Consider the following 15,616-nt stretch of genomic DNA (forward strand, 5'->3'; position numbering starts at 1 on the left):
AATGAGCGACTTCACTTCACTTTCACTTTCAGTTTATATTTAAATATAATCACTCCTATATACAATCTAAAAATCACAGACACTAAAGATGAAAACACCCGACAACACAGGCCTCTGATGTGACGTGACCAGAACGACACCTAACTCAGCGATATTCTTGCAAAGGTGCTCCAGTTCCTAGTACAGAAGTTAAGGAAACAATGAGAGAAGGAATGTGGGGACTCTGATAAGACAAGCTTCTTACAGACTCTCCAAAGAAGTCACTGTTGTAGGGGAAACGTAGGGAGACCAGGGTGATCCTAAAGTAAAAGTCATTCAAGACACAACCACCTGCAACCTTCAACTAGACTGAGTCCTGGCTGCTGTTCGTGGGCATGGCGGTATAAGAAGAGACCATCTTGCGCCCACCGAACAGCAGCTACCATCACAAATCAGCGCTGCTTCCTCACAGGTGAGTGGGCCACCCTGGATGTGGGTGCCTGGCCTCACTCTCGGAGGGGCACATCGATGTGTCTAAGTGCTTCCAGGGATGCAGCCCCCATGGGACACAGGGCTGTCTGGCTGACATGCTGCAGTGTAGGTCAGCCAGATGGTTCCTGTGAACCACAGTACAAGGAGCACCACGAGAACGCGACTGGACAACACGGCCACGCATGTGCTCCATGACTGTGCCAGGTTCTGAAGGGCCTGAACAGCTCACAGTAGGATTTCTGGTCAGCTTTGACAAGCCACGATGATTGCGCTCTCATCTAAAAATATCTAAGCTAGCAAATCCTCTAAACACTAAGACTCTGTGTCCTGGATCTCAGAACTAAAAGAACTAAGTACCCACATACCAGACAAACATCAACAACTTACCACATTCCTTTATACCAGCAAAATCTTTTTTCAAAAAATTTTTAAAAGGAGAACGTCTAGTTATAATAGACGTGAAATATTTGAATATAATCAGTAAACTATGTGTAAACCTGTAAACAAAACTATAAATCCCTATTTCACGTTGAAGTATTCAGCTGCATGAATACTGAAAAGATGCCTTCAATCCCTCATTCATCTAGATGTTAACACAATGTATTTCTGCAAGACAACACAGACTTCTAAACTCATCCGTATAAGTAAATACGTATTTAAAACAATACTCTGAGAGAGAAAAGCAAACACAGGGACGTCTGGCCCTATCCTGCAAACTACTAAAACAGCAATAAGAACCGGCTCCTGGCGACCTGCCTCTGAAATGGCCAAGGTTAAACAGCCTCTGGTCAGGCGCTCCTGCAGGAGGTCACAAATTCAGACAAAACCAAGGTAATGTCTGTGCAGGCTCTTCACAGCAGCACTGTTTCTAACAGTGAAAGGCTAGAAAGAATTCAAATGCCTATCCGAAACAGCCACAGCCTTATACACCCCTATTCGAAACAGCCACAGCCTTATACACCCCATCTGAAGCAGCCACAGCCTTATACACCCCTATCCGAAGCAGCCACAGCCTTATACACCCCTATCCGAAGCAGCCACAGCCTTACACACCCCTATTCTAAACAGCCACAGCCTTATACACCCCCATCCAAAATACCAACAGCCTTACACACCCCTATCCAAAACAGCCACAGCCTTATACACCCCATCCGAAATAGCAACAGCCTTACACACCCCTATCCAAAACAGCCACAGCCTTATACACCCCATCCGAAATAGCAACAGCCTTACACACCCCTATCCAAAACAGCCACAGCCTTATACACCCCATCTGAAACAGCCACAGCCTTATACATCTCTATCTGAAACAGCCACATTCTTATACACCAACAAAAATTTTAATAAACAAAACAGAGATTAAAAAGACTTTCTAGCTATAAGGAACATCACATTTTTAAAAAATAAATGATGTATAAAACTTAAAATTATCAGCTCTCATATGTATGAACGGGTGGGTGGAGTGTAAAAGTGTGTACCCTCACTGAAAATTTTTTTAGCTTCTACTTTTTTAAGGAAAGATAAACCAAAACAAACAAAAAACAAGTCACCTACAGGTGAAGGGAGCAGAGAAGAGGGGACATACACAGAATAAAATTCTGAGTATTGCTTGCTTAGACTTTGGAATCTTATATAACTATTTTACAAAGTTGTGATCCCCAAAATGGCAACCTCTCAAAACTGAAAGAAAAGAAAACAAACGAGCAGTTCTTTGGGGCTGGCGCCATAACTTCACACAGAGGTGTAATTCCCAGTAACTTAAAACACAGTAATTTAACGTCTCTAGTGGAATATAAGGACAATACAGTGGGGTCCCCAAGCCACTCCCTGACAAAACAAGAAAAATCCTGCTCTAGTTTCAGAAATCAAGATTGCTGCTGATGACACCATACATTACAGATAAACAGTAAGCCGGGTGGTTGGGGATCAGGACTTTTGGTTTGAGAAAAAAGTGCTACTGATATAACACTAAAATGTGAGGAAAAAAAACCCTGGTCCTGATCTTGATTTGGAAGTATTGATATGAATTCATGGTGTCTTTTCTCTCCAAAACATCAAAGCAAAAAAAAAAAAAAAAAAGTGTGTGTGCTGGGGCGGTGGGTGGCGGGTGACTCCCAAGCATTAGTGGTCCATCAGAAAAACGAACACGGATCCACGATCGCCTTCAAGATCCCAACTGTGGTGTCTAAACACCAATTCCCACCAAACTGAAAACGAACAGGGATTATTCATTTTCAGAAAGAGTTAATTCCAAGTTTGTGGTTAAAAAAAAAAAAAGTACACAAAGTCTGGAACGTCTTCTTACCAGAAATTAACAAAACCATCAAAGATTCTTGAGGCTGCAGAGCCCAAGAGCCAATGTGGAGAGGCAGCCATGGCCAAAGCGAGACAGTCTGAACTCTGATAAGGGTCACAATTTTGCATGAATTCATTTTGCTAAAAAAATCAAGCAAAACCTCACTGGTCACTATCTTTGGCAGATGCCAGAAAACCAATTATTGAGAAAAACTGACAAAGGTTAATAAGAATCAGATTTATCCTGCACTTCCTTTTATAAAGTATACCTCAGGGTAAACAAACAACTAACGAGGGTGTTTCTCTCCCCCTGTGTATTTTGGCTACTAAATGAAGAGAAATGACAGAACGAGGAGGTATCATTCTACGGCCCTTAACAAAACAACGGATCAGGGCCAGTCACACTGCTGGCATCAGAAAGAAAGAACAGCCAAGATCTTAAACAAGGAAGGACTCTGTAACCGCTGGCAAGTATTCAGGTGTCCTTTCTCTTCCAAAATAAATCAAATCAGAACCTAGGCGACTGGACCCGCCCCACCTCGGCAGTCTCTCTAGCCTGTTTACTCATCTGCGAGAGGAAGGGATTTGTAACAAGAGTTACAAGAAAAAATGCCTGTCAACTCCCCGGAACAGACCTCAGCAAACAGCTGAGTGCACAAAACCACCGGTTACAAGAGGACCTGACCTTCTCTTCCAGCGGCATGACCAGGATGCCCCCGACCTTGAGGAGGCTCTTCATGTACTCCTCATGTTCCTTCTGCACGCCTGCCCCGCAGTACACCCGGTCATACTGAGAACAATCTGGAGAAATCTCCAGGCAATTGCCAGTAACAAAGGATGGTTCACAGAAGTCAAACCTGAAAGCAAAAGATGTTTTCCACAACTAAGTATATCATGTCATAACAAGTCTATATAGTAAATCTACATTAAACATAGGTTATGTTTTCACTGTACAATCCCACAGCGACATAATAAAATTAAGAGTCAGAAGCCGGGATATCAGACTTCTGAAAGAACTACGTGAGTAATAAACAGAACTCTAGAAATTCCAAAGAAAATATTATGAAACTCAGTATCATAAACACAATCCAAGCTTAAGTCACCCAAGCTCCAGGCATATCACTATCTTTGCTGTTATGATTATCTTATTATCTTTCATCTTCATTATCTTCTACTATCCTATCTTGCTTTTATATCTTATTCAAGATCCACTAACAGAGTAAAAAGAGAAAAAAATATACTTGGTTTTTCTAAAAATTTTAATCCCTAAAATAAGAACTTAAACGCCTTGTTTTAAAATGGCAAGAGCTAGTTGCGCGGTACATTTAAAGACAATTGCAACAATTCCATTTCAGAAACAAGTACATGATAAAATGCTGTCTCTATTGGAAACATGAACATTAAGAAAAAAATGAACATTCTATTTCCTTCTCTTACACTGGTGATAAATTACCTTTATTTAGGTGTCATAATTAAAAAAAAAACTTAAGGTCCTTAAAAACATAAAATATTTTTAAAATAACTAGAACATACACACACATATCACTTAGTCACCTGCCACACTTTAACCACAACTGCCAGAACATGAACAGTAGTGAACTGATTTCTTTCCACTTAATCCAAAGTTTAAGTTATAACTGACACCCAGACCCATGGACAGTTTTGGTCTTACTTGTCAAAGCTGTCGCTTGTCCTGATGAAGAAGTCCAGCTTCTGCTTCGCATACTCTGTCACATCTGAATGGAGTTCTACCCCGTGATTCACTCCAAAAGGGCCTAAAACGTTTCAGAATAAGAAAACATATAGAAACAGGACAAGAACCCCTACTCTTTATTTCTATTTCATTGACTGCAACACATTTGACTGGACATGTATAATTACAGAAATTCACATTTATTGGGCCAAAATCACCCAATCCATTCTTTAAATATGCACACTAGCCTCTGCTCACCACATCATCAATACTCCTTATATGGCACTACCAACTCACAGCTTCCTAGAGCCTTGACCGTCCTGTCCTCAAACTTTTAAAGAATCATCTGAAAAGGTAAAATGGCCAAGGTCTGAAACCAAGAGTTACAAGTGCCACTAAACCAGTGAATCCTAAAGGTAATCAACCCTGAATATTCACTAGAATGACTGATGCTGAAGCTAAAACTCTAATACTGTGGCCACCTGATGCAAAGAGCCAACTCACTGGAAAAGACCCTGATGCTGGGAAAGACTGAAGGCTGGAGGAGAAGGGGACAACAGAGGATGAGATGGTTCGATGGCATCACCAACTCAATGGACACGAGTTTGAGCAAACTCTGGGAGATAGTGAAGGACATGGAAGCCTGGCGTGCTGCAGTCCACGGGATCCCACAGAGTCGGACACAACTTAGCAACTGAACAACACAATGAATTAAAGAAGAAACGTGTCTTTGCAAAAGAAAGTGGACACGGGTCTTTTTTCCAACAAAGGTCTCTGCAAACACTCAGATGTGGTATTTAATTCTCACAAAATAGTTTTAATCATCATCAAAATAAAACTGTAATTCCAAAGTCACAATGAAATATTTTTTAATCAAAATAAATTTATCAGGGACTTCCCTGGTGGTCCAGGGGCTAAGACTCCACACTCCCAATGCGAGGGGCCAGGTTCCATCCCTATTCAGGAAACTAGATCCCATATGCTGCAACTAACACCCAGCACAGCCAAATAAATGAAAGAATGAAAGAAAAGAAAGAAATTTATCAATAACTGGAACTAAAGTTATGAGAAAAGTTAGGAGCCCACTTAATAATAAAAGTGCTTCCTCCACATACAAATGCCTCTGGGTTAAATCTCAGTGAGAACTACTGACACGAAACAGCTTCATTGAATCTCTGGGTTTTAAGAATCCATTTGTATGAAGGTCAAAACAGGCAACACTTATTTGTGTGATGGAGGTGAGTATACTTCCCCCTGGAGGGGGTGGGGTCCTACTATTGGAGGGGTGGCCATGGGAATCTCTGGGGCACAGATTCTACTCTGCATCTTGTTCTGGGTGGTGCTTACATGGAGGAGGATGTAAAAAGTCACCAAGCTTCACACTTCATACTACATTCATACATGCTTCATGCAACTTTGTCAAGTTACTATGGATAAGTTATACCTTGATTTTTAAAAAATCTGCATGAGAAAATGAACACGGCATGTAGGGCTTTTATTTAGAAAACATACATATAAAGCCACAGTGTAACACTCAACCCTACATCCAACAGAAATACTGGTAAATGCAGCCATCTGTGCACTGCACACACTTCTCTGCTTCCACTGTTCACCTGGCCCCTTCCCAGTGCAGCAGCTCCCCCAGGTGCAGGCTTCCCTGCCTCTACCAGACGACTCACCCACTCTCCTTTCTCAACACCTCCCACACAGAGTGGCTGCTAAAACCGCCTATCATCAAAACACAGCCTACTTGAGAAGTCACATTTCCACTGTTTATGACACCACATCCACATTACTTCCTGTCCAATCCCACTGCTCTCTTGGTCACTTGCCAGAGATCAAGAAAACATGCATTTACTTCCCCCTCATCATATTCTCATTAGCCCCTCAGCTCTGTTAGACTCTTACTGAGGACAAGAAACTTCACACCAAACAAAGTAACGACACATATCCCCTGACCCACTCCAGTAAAAAGATGATTGAAAGAGGAGGAAGTACGGGACGGGTCAGAATGGTGGTACCAAGGACACAACCCTGAAGCTGGTCCCACAAGGCCCCCCAGGCACAGCAGCTCCCACGTCACACAACAACGTCAGGTTAAGCTCACAACTGCTGTATCTCCCCCTGCCCCCTGCCATCCTGCCAACTGGAACCTCGAGAAAGGAGCACCCTCAGCAGGGCAAGGAGTCGCAACGTAAGCGCAGCAGAGTGGCACAGAGGCAGCAGGGCAGAGAAAATCAGGACCGCGAGCCACCTTAAGTCACGTGAAAGACTGCAGGCCCTGGGAGACCAGCAAAGTCTTCACCTCGCAGTGAGCAGCACGAAGCTGAATCAACCCCAGAGGGAGGCCTACGACACACGGAGTGAAAACGGTCCAGGGCCTGTGTCCTCCTCCCTGCAGATCCGAGACTCTACCCGTGAAATCAGACCCTCAAGTTACCGCCTTCAAATACATCAAAGCGGCACGCAGTGTCCATTACGACCAAAAACACAGCTTTCCTTCCTTCACAACTCTCCTCCCTGTCATCCAGCAAAACCCCCAGAAAAGAGAAAGTGGGGGCTCAGAAAAGACAAGTAACAACATCCGTCATGAGCTGTTTCTTTATGACTTCTAGAGAATGTCAAATGTACCAGGTCGGTTGAAGATGACTTTAAGTCATCCTTTCCTAAGCATTTCATTTTTAATAGCATTTCCAATCTAATCAGGTTGATAACCCTCCCCCTCCCCCCAAATACCACCTTATCCTTAGCTCCTCCAATTTCCAGCTCCAACAGCGGGAATTACAATTCACTAATTCCAGAATGATGAAAAACCTGAGCTCTCTTTGCAAAGCAGTCTCAATCCAAGACAAGTTCAAAAAGCATTTAGCCTAAAAAAAAACAAGAAAACAAAAAACTACACATTTAATAATCCGAGATATAGCCCAAATTTATATTTTATAGCCCAAAGTCAGATGATCAGAATCTCAAAACTTTACCAAATTCTGAAGTATATGAACTTATAAAGCAACCAAAAATTTCATTCCATACCCACAAAAGCAACTGTGACTACTAAGATTTTCTAAAGTGCCTGTAATAACCACAGAGAAACAATGTTGTAATGTACTGCTAATGATTACACTTGACTTTTAAGCTGTTATCACTTGAAATCACCAATATACAGAATCTTACACTGACTTGATAACAATGTTAAGATACCTAAGCCAAAAACTTAAGATATTTAGCAAACCTTGTCAGTTCCAACATCCACGCGTACCAAGACCCTAGCAACCTCGGGCCAGCCATGTCTTCCTCCACCCAGGGGCACCAGCCCACTTCCTCCGCAGTGCCCTTTCCTAAAGCACAGAGCAGCTCCTGGCCTTCCTCTCGCAGAACTGTTCACCCGACTCTTGAGTGAAAACAGACACCTGTCCCCTACTACCGCATTTAACATGAGGTAGGAATCTTTAAAATCTTCAGTAATCAGATAATGATGTTTCAGTATTAAAACAGTCAGCTTCCATGTATAATCTCACAACTTATTTGTTTGAGCAAACAGGCTAAATGGCTTCAAATACCATAACTTGTGAAATCTTTCCTACCCCTGGAATACATTTGAAAATAACTTACAAGTATTAACTCCTTTAGTATTAAAACAACAAAAAACAAAAACTGCTTGGAAAAACTTTAACTGCCAGGGACTTTAAAGTTAATTATTCCAGTTTAGAGACAATGACAGGCACGCTGAGTGATTATATTAATCGAGAAATCACCAAAAGGTCCAGATTTATACAATCTCTAGGTCCTCTGCTGTCCAAGAGGAAGCTGTGCTGGTCAGATGCTGGAGGTACAGGTGGGGGCAACAGGAAGGCTCCAGAGGGACTCTTCTGTTCATCACGGCAATTTCTCCATTAATATCATCACCCTCCAACCCCTGTGTGGATACCATGATGGCTGGGCAGGCCAAGGGCAGTTACAACTCGGCCCCCACTAAGGACAAACTGCCAGCAGGCTCTCCCTCCTGCACGTGAGACCGAGCCAGACTCACCGAGGATGAGCCCCACCATGGAGCTGAGGTAGCCAGTGCCACTGCCCAGGTTCAAGAATGAGAGACCAGGCTGCAGGTCCAGGGCCTCCATCACCTCCGAGTAGATGCATGGAGCAGAGAGGTGGATGTTGCCATGCTTCCACGCTAAATCTTTATATGCGTTCTCTTTAAACTCTTCGAGGTAATAGTCTGCACGGTCAATAGCTCGGAACGCCTGCTCCACCAGCTCAGAGCGGATGTACTGCGCCTCCTTCAGATTGTCTATCAGCTCGTCGTTGTCCTCACCAGCACTCACCGCGCCTCCCATCCTTGAGATCACGCTCAGGCAAAGCTGCAGTTTTAGAATTTTCAAAAGAGCTATTCACATTAAAGGTTAGAGCAGAACAATAAAAGTCCTAAACACACACCAATTTCAGATTCTGAATTCTAAAAATAATACAGATGGAATATACTTACTCAACACCCAGCCCCTTACACTACCTCCCTCCACATCCAAGGATGCCAGATACAGAACAAAAAAAAGGTTAAATTTCAAATTATATTCATCCAAAAATAAGTTGTAACTTATAATATCAACTGAATACAAATGAACATGTGATACCTAACACACAGCTGACAACTTAAAAACATCATTAAAGAATTCAAGACTTTACTAAAAGTCATCATTCTGGAAAGTCAAGCAATTAGGATTAAAAATATCTTGCTTATACATCTCTTAACAAGGATATTTCCACATATGGAAAAATAATTGAATGTAAACATGAAAAGAGGGCAGATATATTTACTAAAAAATCATTCTAAGAGGGATCTTTTTTGAATATTTCAAGTGCTATAGACCTTTTGTAAATAAATCTTTAAAAGCAAAAAAAAAATTTAAATTCAGGTCAATAAATACTAAAAAGGTATTCACTGTTACTTTGAAATTCAAATTCAACTGTTGTCTTATATTTTTCCTGCTGCTGCTGCTAAGTCACTTCAGTCGTGTCCGACTCTGTGCGACCCCATAGACGGCAGCCCACCAGGCTCCCCCGTCCCTGGGATTTTCCAGGCAAGAACGCTGGAGTGGGTTGCCACTTCCTTCTCCGATGCATGGTCCCACACGCCCATAAATATCAAGTCAAGCAAACCATTCAACCTTTGATTTGGATGTTCTCATGTAAAACTTCAGGCCAAAACAACATCCACAAAACTCTCTTCCCCCTGGAATATACTGTGACAAACACCTCATTTTAACAAATACAGAACTGTCTCAAGGCTGCAGCTCAGAAGCAGGAGACTCCTAGAATTCCCTCAACTCCTGAGAAGTAGCTACCATACCACCATTTCACCTCTTCAACAATAAAAAGGACATTTTTGCTCTCTTCCAAACTGCCTTCAAGAAGAAAAAGTAACATGTCCTCCTCTCTGAGTCAAGTACTAAAGTACAGGGTATCAGTACATGCTTCCCTCTGAGCCAACTACAAAGTACAATGTATCCTCATCTGATTCCTAGGGAAAATGATCCTGCATCTGTAGAGGTTTTACTCTTCCTGAACAACTCCAATTTTATACTCACCACAGGCAACTTTCACTTCACATAAAATGGTAAATGCTTTACAAAACACTTGATATTAACTGCTGGGGTGGTGGGGGGGGGACTGACATCACAAAGGCTGCTATGTTTTCTGAAACAGGATGATGTCCATAATGTTACATTTTTATTATTACAAAGTTTATGCTTGCTTCTCCCTCACAATCCTGAGGACTTCTAACAGCAGAATGAGAATCACAAATACTGCCTCTAGAAAAATTCCATACACACACGACACACACAAAACTAGCAACTGTGGTGGGAGAGCATGCCCCAGGAATGAAAGTTACTGACCACATGCATGAATCTTCAGCTTCTCACAAGGACACAAAGTGTGTGAAAGGTGGGGGCTTAACACAAGCACTCTTCCATTTTATGACTGGAGCAATTCATCTTCATCATCAAGATTTTAAAGCAGAATATGAGACTTCTCAAGTCACTAGGATGGCCCAGTTATTTGATTCTCACCCTGTTTTTAAGTTGTTCCAGAGCCCTTGGTGGTTACAGACCCTAACTCAGCCAGAGAGGATAAAGTGTTAACGAGGTCAAATTCAATCCTGGATAAACTACTTAGTTCTGAGGCTAATGCCTATACCCCTAGGCTAGGACAATCATCTTAAGATTTGGGTCACTGGTTAAAAGTGGAGTCCTGTTTGGTTGCTTCAGGGAAAGGTCTAGCTTTCACACATCCTCCAGGGTGGAGGTGAAAGCCACCTCTTCACCCAGAAGCCCCCAGAGTGTAATGTTCTATCCTCAGAAAGCAAACACCAAGTATATGATGGGTATGTTTCACTGTCTACCAAGTATTTATCCCTTATTTTCAACTTTGCCTCACTTTAAGAGTTTAATCCACATGCAAAGGCTAGCTTTTTAGTAAAAATAACTACAATCTTTTTACAGGCACCACCTGCCAGTCACGACCTCATTTTGGCTTCACAACATTGTGAGGCAACTTGGGACTGAAAAGTTACTTTGCTCATGATCACACACCAGTCTGTAAGGAGAGCTGGCATTCAAACACAAGCCTGTGTTTTTTACCCTACACCAAAGCAACAGGCTAAATCACTATGTGGTAACCTTATCTGCTGCCACTAGTGGGCTGCACGTGACCATTCGTAGGCTCGGATATTTGTTATTAACCTTGCCTGGCAACCTAACACTTCCTCACACTGAAAACAATCATTGTTTATTACTAACCATCAATGTGATCAGCTCTCATGCCACCAAAAACACCAACAACAATCTCAGAGATGGCTTTGACAAACCAAATCTAGACTTAGAATCCACCCTAATCCAAGTTTTTAAAGTAATGGCATATCATTTTCTGGATACTTGACTGGTTACACTTTGCAACCCTTAATTCAACACTCCATGTAACTGGGCACTGCCCAGCAGGACAACCTTACTCTCAGGCCGCTCCTTACAAAACCAACACCAAGGGCACAGGGAGGAGGTGGCTGAGCAGGAGTAGGAAGGTCTCAGACTGGTAGCCCAAGACGCTGTCACAGGGGCCAGTTAACACAGAATGAAGCTCCGATAAGGGGGCCAAGATTCAAGTCTACACTCATCCAGCTACTTAGTAAGGGCAACATGGACAAAGTAACTCAGGTGGAAGATAATAAGCTAGGGAGAAGAAGGCAAAACCACACCTCCTGCCGGAGGAATAAAGGAAGAAATGGTTTTCATTGTGAAAACCAGAACTCCTACAAGGAATGCAAAGGATTTGTTTTCAAATACTTGAAAGTCTGCCATATACACACTATTCATGGGCCTGAAAAAACCAGAGCAGTGGGACACATATCGGATGGAGAGAATTTCTACTTAACACACAAGAGAGCTTTCTAAAATCGAGTCTGGAAATACAGACACACTGTCAGAACAAGGAGTCTCTCCCGGCCAAGTGCAAGCATAGAGAGGCCAGGCGCTGGTCTCAGGAGCCTCAAGCGTCCTCCCATACGAGAGAGGCAAGTTCGGACTTGAGTTATAGGAACCTGCCGGTCTACCCAACACTAAAAATGCAGTCCCTTACTTCAGCCCCTCCCTGGCCTAAAAAGACGCAGAAAACGTCAGCAGGCACATAAACCAAGTGGGGATTTAGAGAAAGGCCTTTTTTGAGGTGCAAACATCAACCTGGGAGAGACAAGCCCTGGCAAACACAAAACACAGGCACCACAGCCAGGAGAGCTCCCTTCCCAACTGAAGACCTCTTCCAGGTCTTGCCTGAAGCCAAGTCACTCTCCCTTAACAGACTCTTGCACCTTCTGAAAAGGCACAACCTGTTTCGAACCTCGGTAACTCTTCACGTGCCGCGCTAACGGCAAATGTTTCCTACTCAGTAATTTAGGGACCAGCTGCGCGTCTGGAGAGTTAAGTCAACCCAAGGGGTGTGAGCACTGCGCACGGAGACAGACCTCGGGACCCCCGGGAACCCGCGCCGGCTGACCCCCGAGAGGGCGGGAAGGGGCAGGGGAGCCGCCTGGGATAAGGAGGGGCGTTCATGCTGGGGTGGGGGCGAGAGGGCAGCGGAAAAGGACCGGAAGACGCGGAGAGGAGGAAGCGCCCCCGGGGGAGGGACCTGGAGCCCGCGCCCAGCGGGAGGGAAGGTATGGAGAGGAGGCAGGAAGGCAGAAGGGGCCGAGGAGACGCACCGCCCCCCTACCCGCGCAGGCCGGGCCGAGAGCCGCTACAGCGGCTCTACCTCCCGCCTCAGCCGAACCGCACCTGCAGCTCCTCCGCCGCCCCTCTCCCGGGAGCCCCTCGGCCCGCCGCCTGCCGATTCGCAGCGCCGACCTCTGCCGCTGTAAACATCCGCCGCCCCACTGCGCCTGCGCGCGTAACGGCCCTAATGCGCGTGCGCCGCGGCCCAGCGCCTAAAGGGGCAACCGCGCAGCTGGAGTTGCATCCTGAGGTTTCTACCCGCCCAGCGAGCTGCTCGAATGCGGAGGTCAAAGGGCAGCCGCAGGTGAACGCTGTCACTTCCAGGCCCCAGCATGGGCCAAGACCCAGCTGTGAGCACGACTGGCAGGGCTCACACCTGTGGAAATGACCTTCCAGGAGGGGGCCGACAGGTGAGGAAGAAATGAAAACAGAGGCGATGGACAGTAACTGGCACGGTAGTGGCTACTGTGGCTTGAGTGACCCGGAAGGGACATTCGAGCGAAGATCTGCAAGACAAGAAGCATCCAGCTGTGCCAAGAGAAGTCCAGTGGCTTCAGACCAGGGAGAGCTGAAGTGGCCAGGAGCCCCTGGCGTGCCCACCCCTGCTAGGGGTCCACTCCCATACCTGCTCACCCATCCTCACTGGCGTCACTGCCGCCTTCACCCGCGCCGCATCTTGATCAGCCCTTCCTGGGAGAGTTGTCCCGGCGTCAGTCAGGATCTTTCTGCGTCTCAGAAGTCGCCTGCCCAGCGTCCTGGCCCACTGGCAGATCCTCCAGGTTACCTCCCACAGCCACCCATGCAGCCCTGGGGCCTTCTGCCCCCTGATGCCACCCATTGTTGTGGGCTACCTGCCTGGCCCTCCCAGTAGACTCTGTGAGATCTGCCTCAATCCTACTTTTGCTCAGCACAAACCTCACATAGGTTTTCCAACTAGTTTTTGGCAACAGATCCCTTTGTTTAGACACAGCCCTGTATTTTACCTGTTTTTCTAGAGCTAGAGGCGTTGCTGCCTGGGCCCCTCCTGCCCCCACTTTCCTCCCCAGACTTGAGCTCCACTCAGAGCATAGTTTTCACCACTTTCCATGGTTCCAGGGAAGGCCTGTTTCCCTTGGTGGCAGCGACCCTGAGGTTGCTGCCAACATTGTGACACTCTAGCTCTCTGACCCTTTCCTCCCAAAGTGCCTGTGATTGTCTGCAACAGAGGCCCTGAAGCCATCCTTGACCTCTCCCTGCTGTGAGCAGATACCCCCTCCATACACCCCAGCCTGCTTTGGCCTTGCTTCCCTCGTGTCTCCTACCAAGACCTCTTCACTGGCCTCCCACCTCACATCTCACAGCCTTCCCTGGGCTCTGTCCAGTGGTCTTCCTAATATATATGACAGATAACGTACCATCAGTATTAGTCTTTGTAGAGCGTCATGCTGAGCACTTTACAGAGCTTATTTCCTTGCAGTGGATACTAGCATGCCCTCCAGAAAGGAGAGGAGCAGCCCGGATGGCGGGAGTTGGCCTAACTCACTGCAAGGCCCCGTGGTTGTCCTCCTGGACATGGACACCTGGCAGAGGAGCTGCGCTGTGATAAAGGCCACGTCACAATTGTGTCCAGGCACAGGCCAAGACCAGGTCCCTGTGCCACCAGCGTGCCCTCTCCCGCCCCACAGCAGTGAGCCCCATTCCTCTGTCAGCACAACTGAGCTTCCCTGTGCCCTGCCACTCACCGGTATCACTGGTTTAGATGCCCCTGCTTCTTGATGGCATCCAGCCCATGCAGTATCCCCGCCTATAAAAGAAATGTCATTGCCCTGCCAAGGCTACCAGACACATCAGTAGTTGGGTAAGCTGGGATTATTCTTGGTCCCAGGGGTTGGGGTGCACACCATAGGGAGTGACCCCGTGAAATCCCAGACACTCCACTCTCAGACCCTAGTAAAACAGAGCCCCAGGCTCTCCCTCTCCCACTCTGACCTTGCTGTGTGACCCTGAGGTTTGTTATGTACCCTCCAGGACCTGTGAGTGATAAATCTTGTTCCTCAGAATTCCCTCATGGTTTTTGCTGAAGTGCATCCAGTGATCATATACGAACCACAAGGGGCAGTCCAGCCACAATTGCCCCAGCAGCAGGAGTAGAGGGGATGTCTCTGGGGCTCACTACAAGTAATACACACCCAGAAAGTTCTAAGGCATTCCTAGCTGAGATCATTACCATCAATAGGCTGGTCAGACATGTCAGAGTGAATTAAATCCAAAGTGAGCAGAAGAAAAGAAGCAATACAAATCAGAGCAGAAATAAATGAAACTGAAAGCAAATCAATTGAGGAAATGAGTGAAATCACAGGTGGTTCTCTGAAAAGATTGATAAAATTGATAAGCCTCTAGCCAGGCTAATCAAGAAAAAAATATACAAATTATTAATTATCAGAAACAAAATAAGGATCATCACCATGATTCCTATTAACATGAAGAGGATAATAAAAGAATATTGTGAACAACTCTAGCTTACAAATGTGATAATTAAAAAATGAACCAGTTCCTTTTAAGACACAAGTTAACGAACTCTTACAAGGATATATAGATCATCTGAGTAGTCCTACATCTATTAAGTCAATAATTAATAACCTTTCAAAACAGAAAGTACCAGGCACAGATGGATATACTGGTGAATTCTACCAAATACTTAAGGAAGGAATGATATCAGTTATATGATCTCTTCTGGGGAATAGAAGCTAGGTAACACTTCCTAACTCTTTCTAGGAGAGCAGAATTGCCCTAATACTAAAACTAGACAAAGACATTACAAGAAACAGAAAGCACAAACCAGTATCTCTCAAGAACATAAACATAAAAATCAAATGTATACAAATTTAATCCAATATGTATAGAATGAATTACACACTATAAC

At 44.9% G+C, this 15,616-nt stretch overlaps 1 protein-coding gene and 1 long non-coding RNA gene across 7 annotated transcripts in view; one reads left to right on the top strand and one right to left on the bottom strand.

Annotated features, from left to right (window-relative positions):
* PCMTD2 (protein-L-isoaspartate (D-aspartate) O-methyltransferase domain containing 2) overlaps positions 1–14,178 on the bottom strand; it is a 67,288-nt gene extending 53,110 nt beyond the window's left edge. For 3 of the 6 annotated variants that reach the window (XM_059892463.1, XM_059892461.1, XM_059892462.1), the window contains exons 1-4: positions 13,340–14,178; positions 8,487–8,817; positions 4,439–4,541; positions 3,452–3,623 (exon numbers count right to left, since the gene is read on the bottom strand). In XM_059892463.1, coding sequence (XP_059748446.1) covers positions 3,452–3,623; positions 4,439–4,541; positions 8,487–8,817; positions 13,340–13,552 — 819 coding nt within the window. In that variant the 5' untranslated portion in view covers positions 13,553–14,178. 6 annotated transcript variants of the gene reach the window in all.
* On the top strand, positions 13,404–15,206 carry LOC132346925 (uncharacterized). The gene is made up of 2 exons (XR_009496933.1): positions 13,404–13,493; positions 14,171–15,206. It is a non-coding gene; the product is annotated as an uncharacterized lncRNA (long non-coding RNA).
* The last annotated feature ends 410 nt before the right edge of the window (positions 15,207–15,616 follow it).

This window comes from Bos taurus, chromosome 13 (genome assembly GCF_002263795.3).
Source record: "Bos taurus isolate L1 Dominette 01449 registration number 42190680 breed Hereford chromosome 13, ARS-UCD2.0, whole genome shotgun sequence".
NCBI classification, from domain to species: Eukaryota; Metazoa; Chordata; class Mammalia; order Artiodactyla; family Bovidae; genus Bos; species Bos taurus.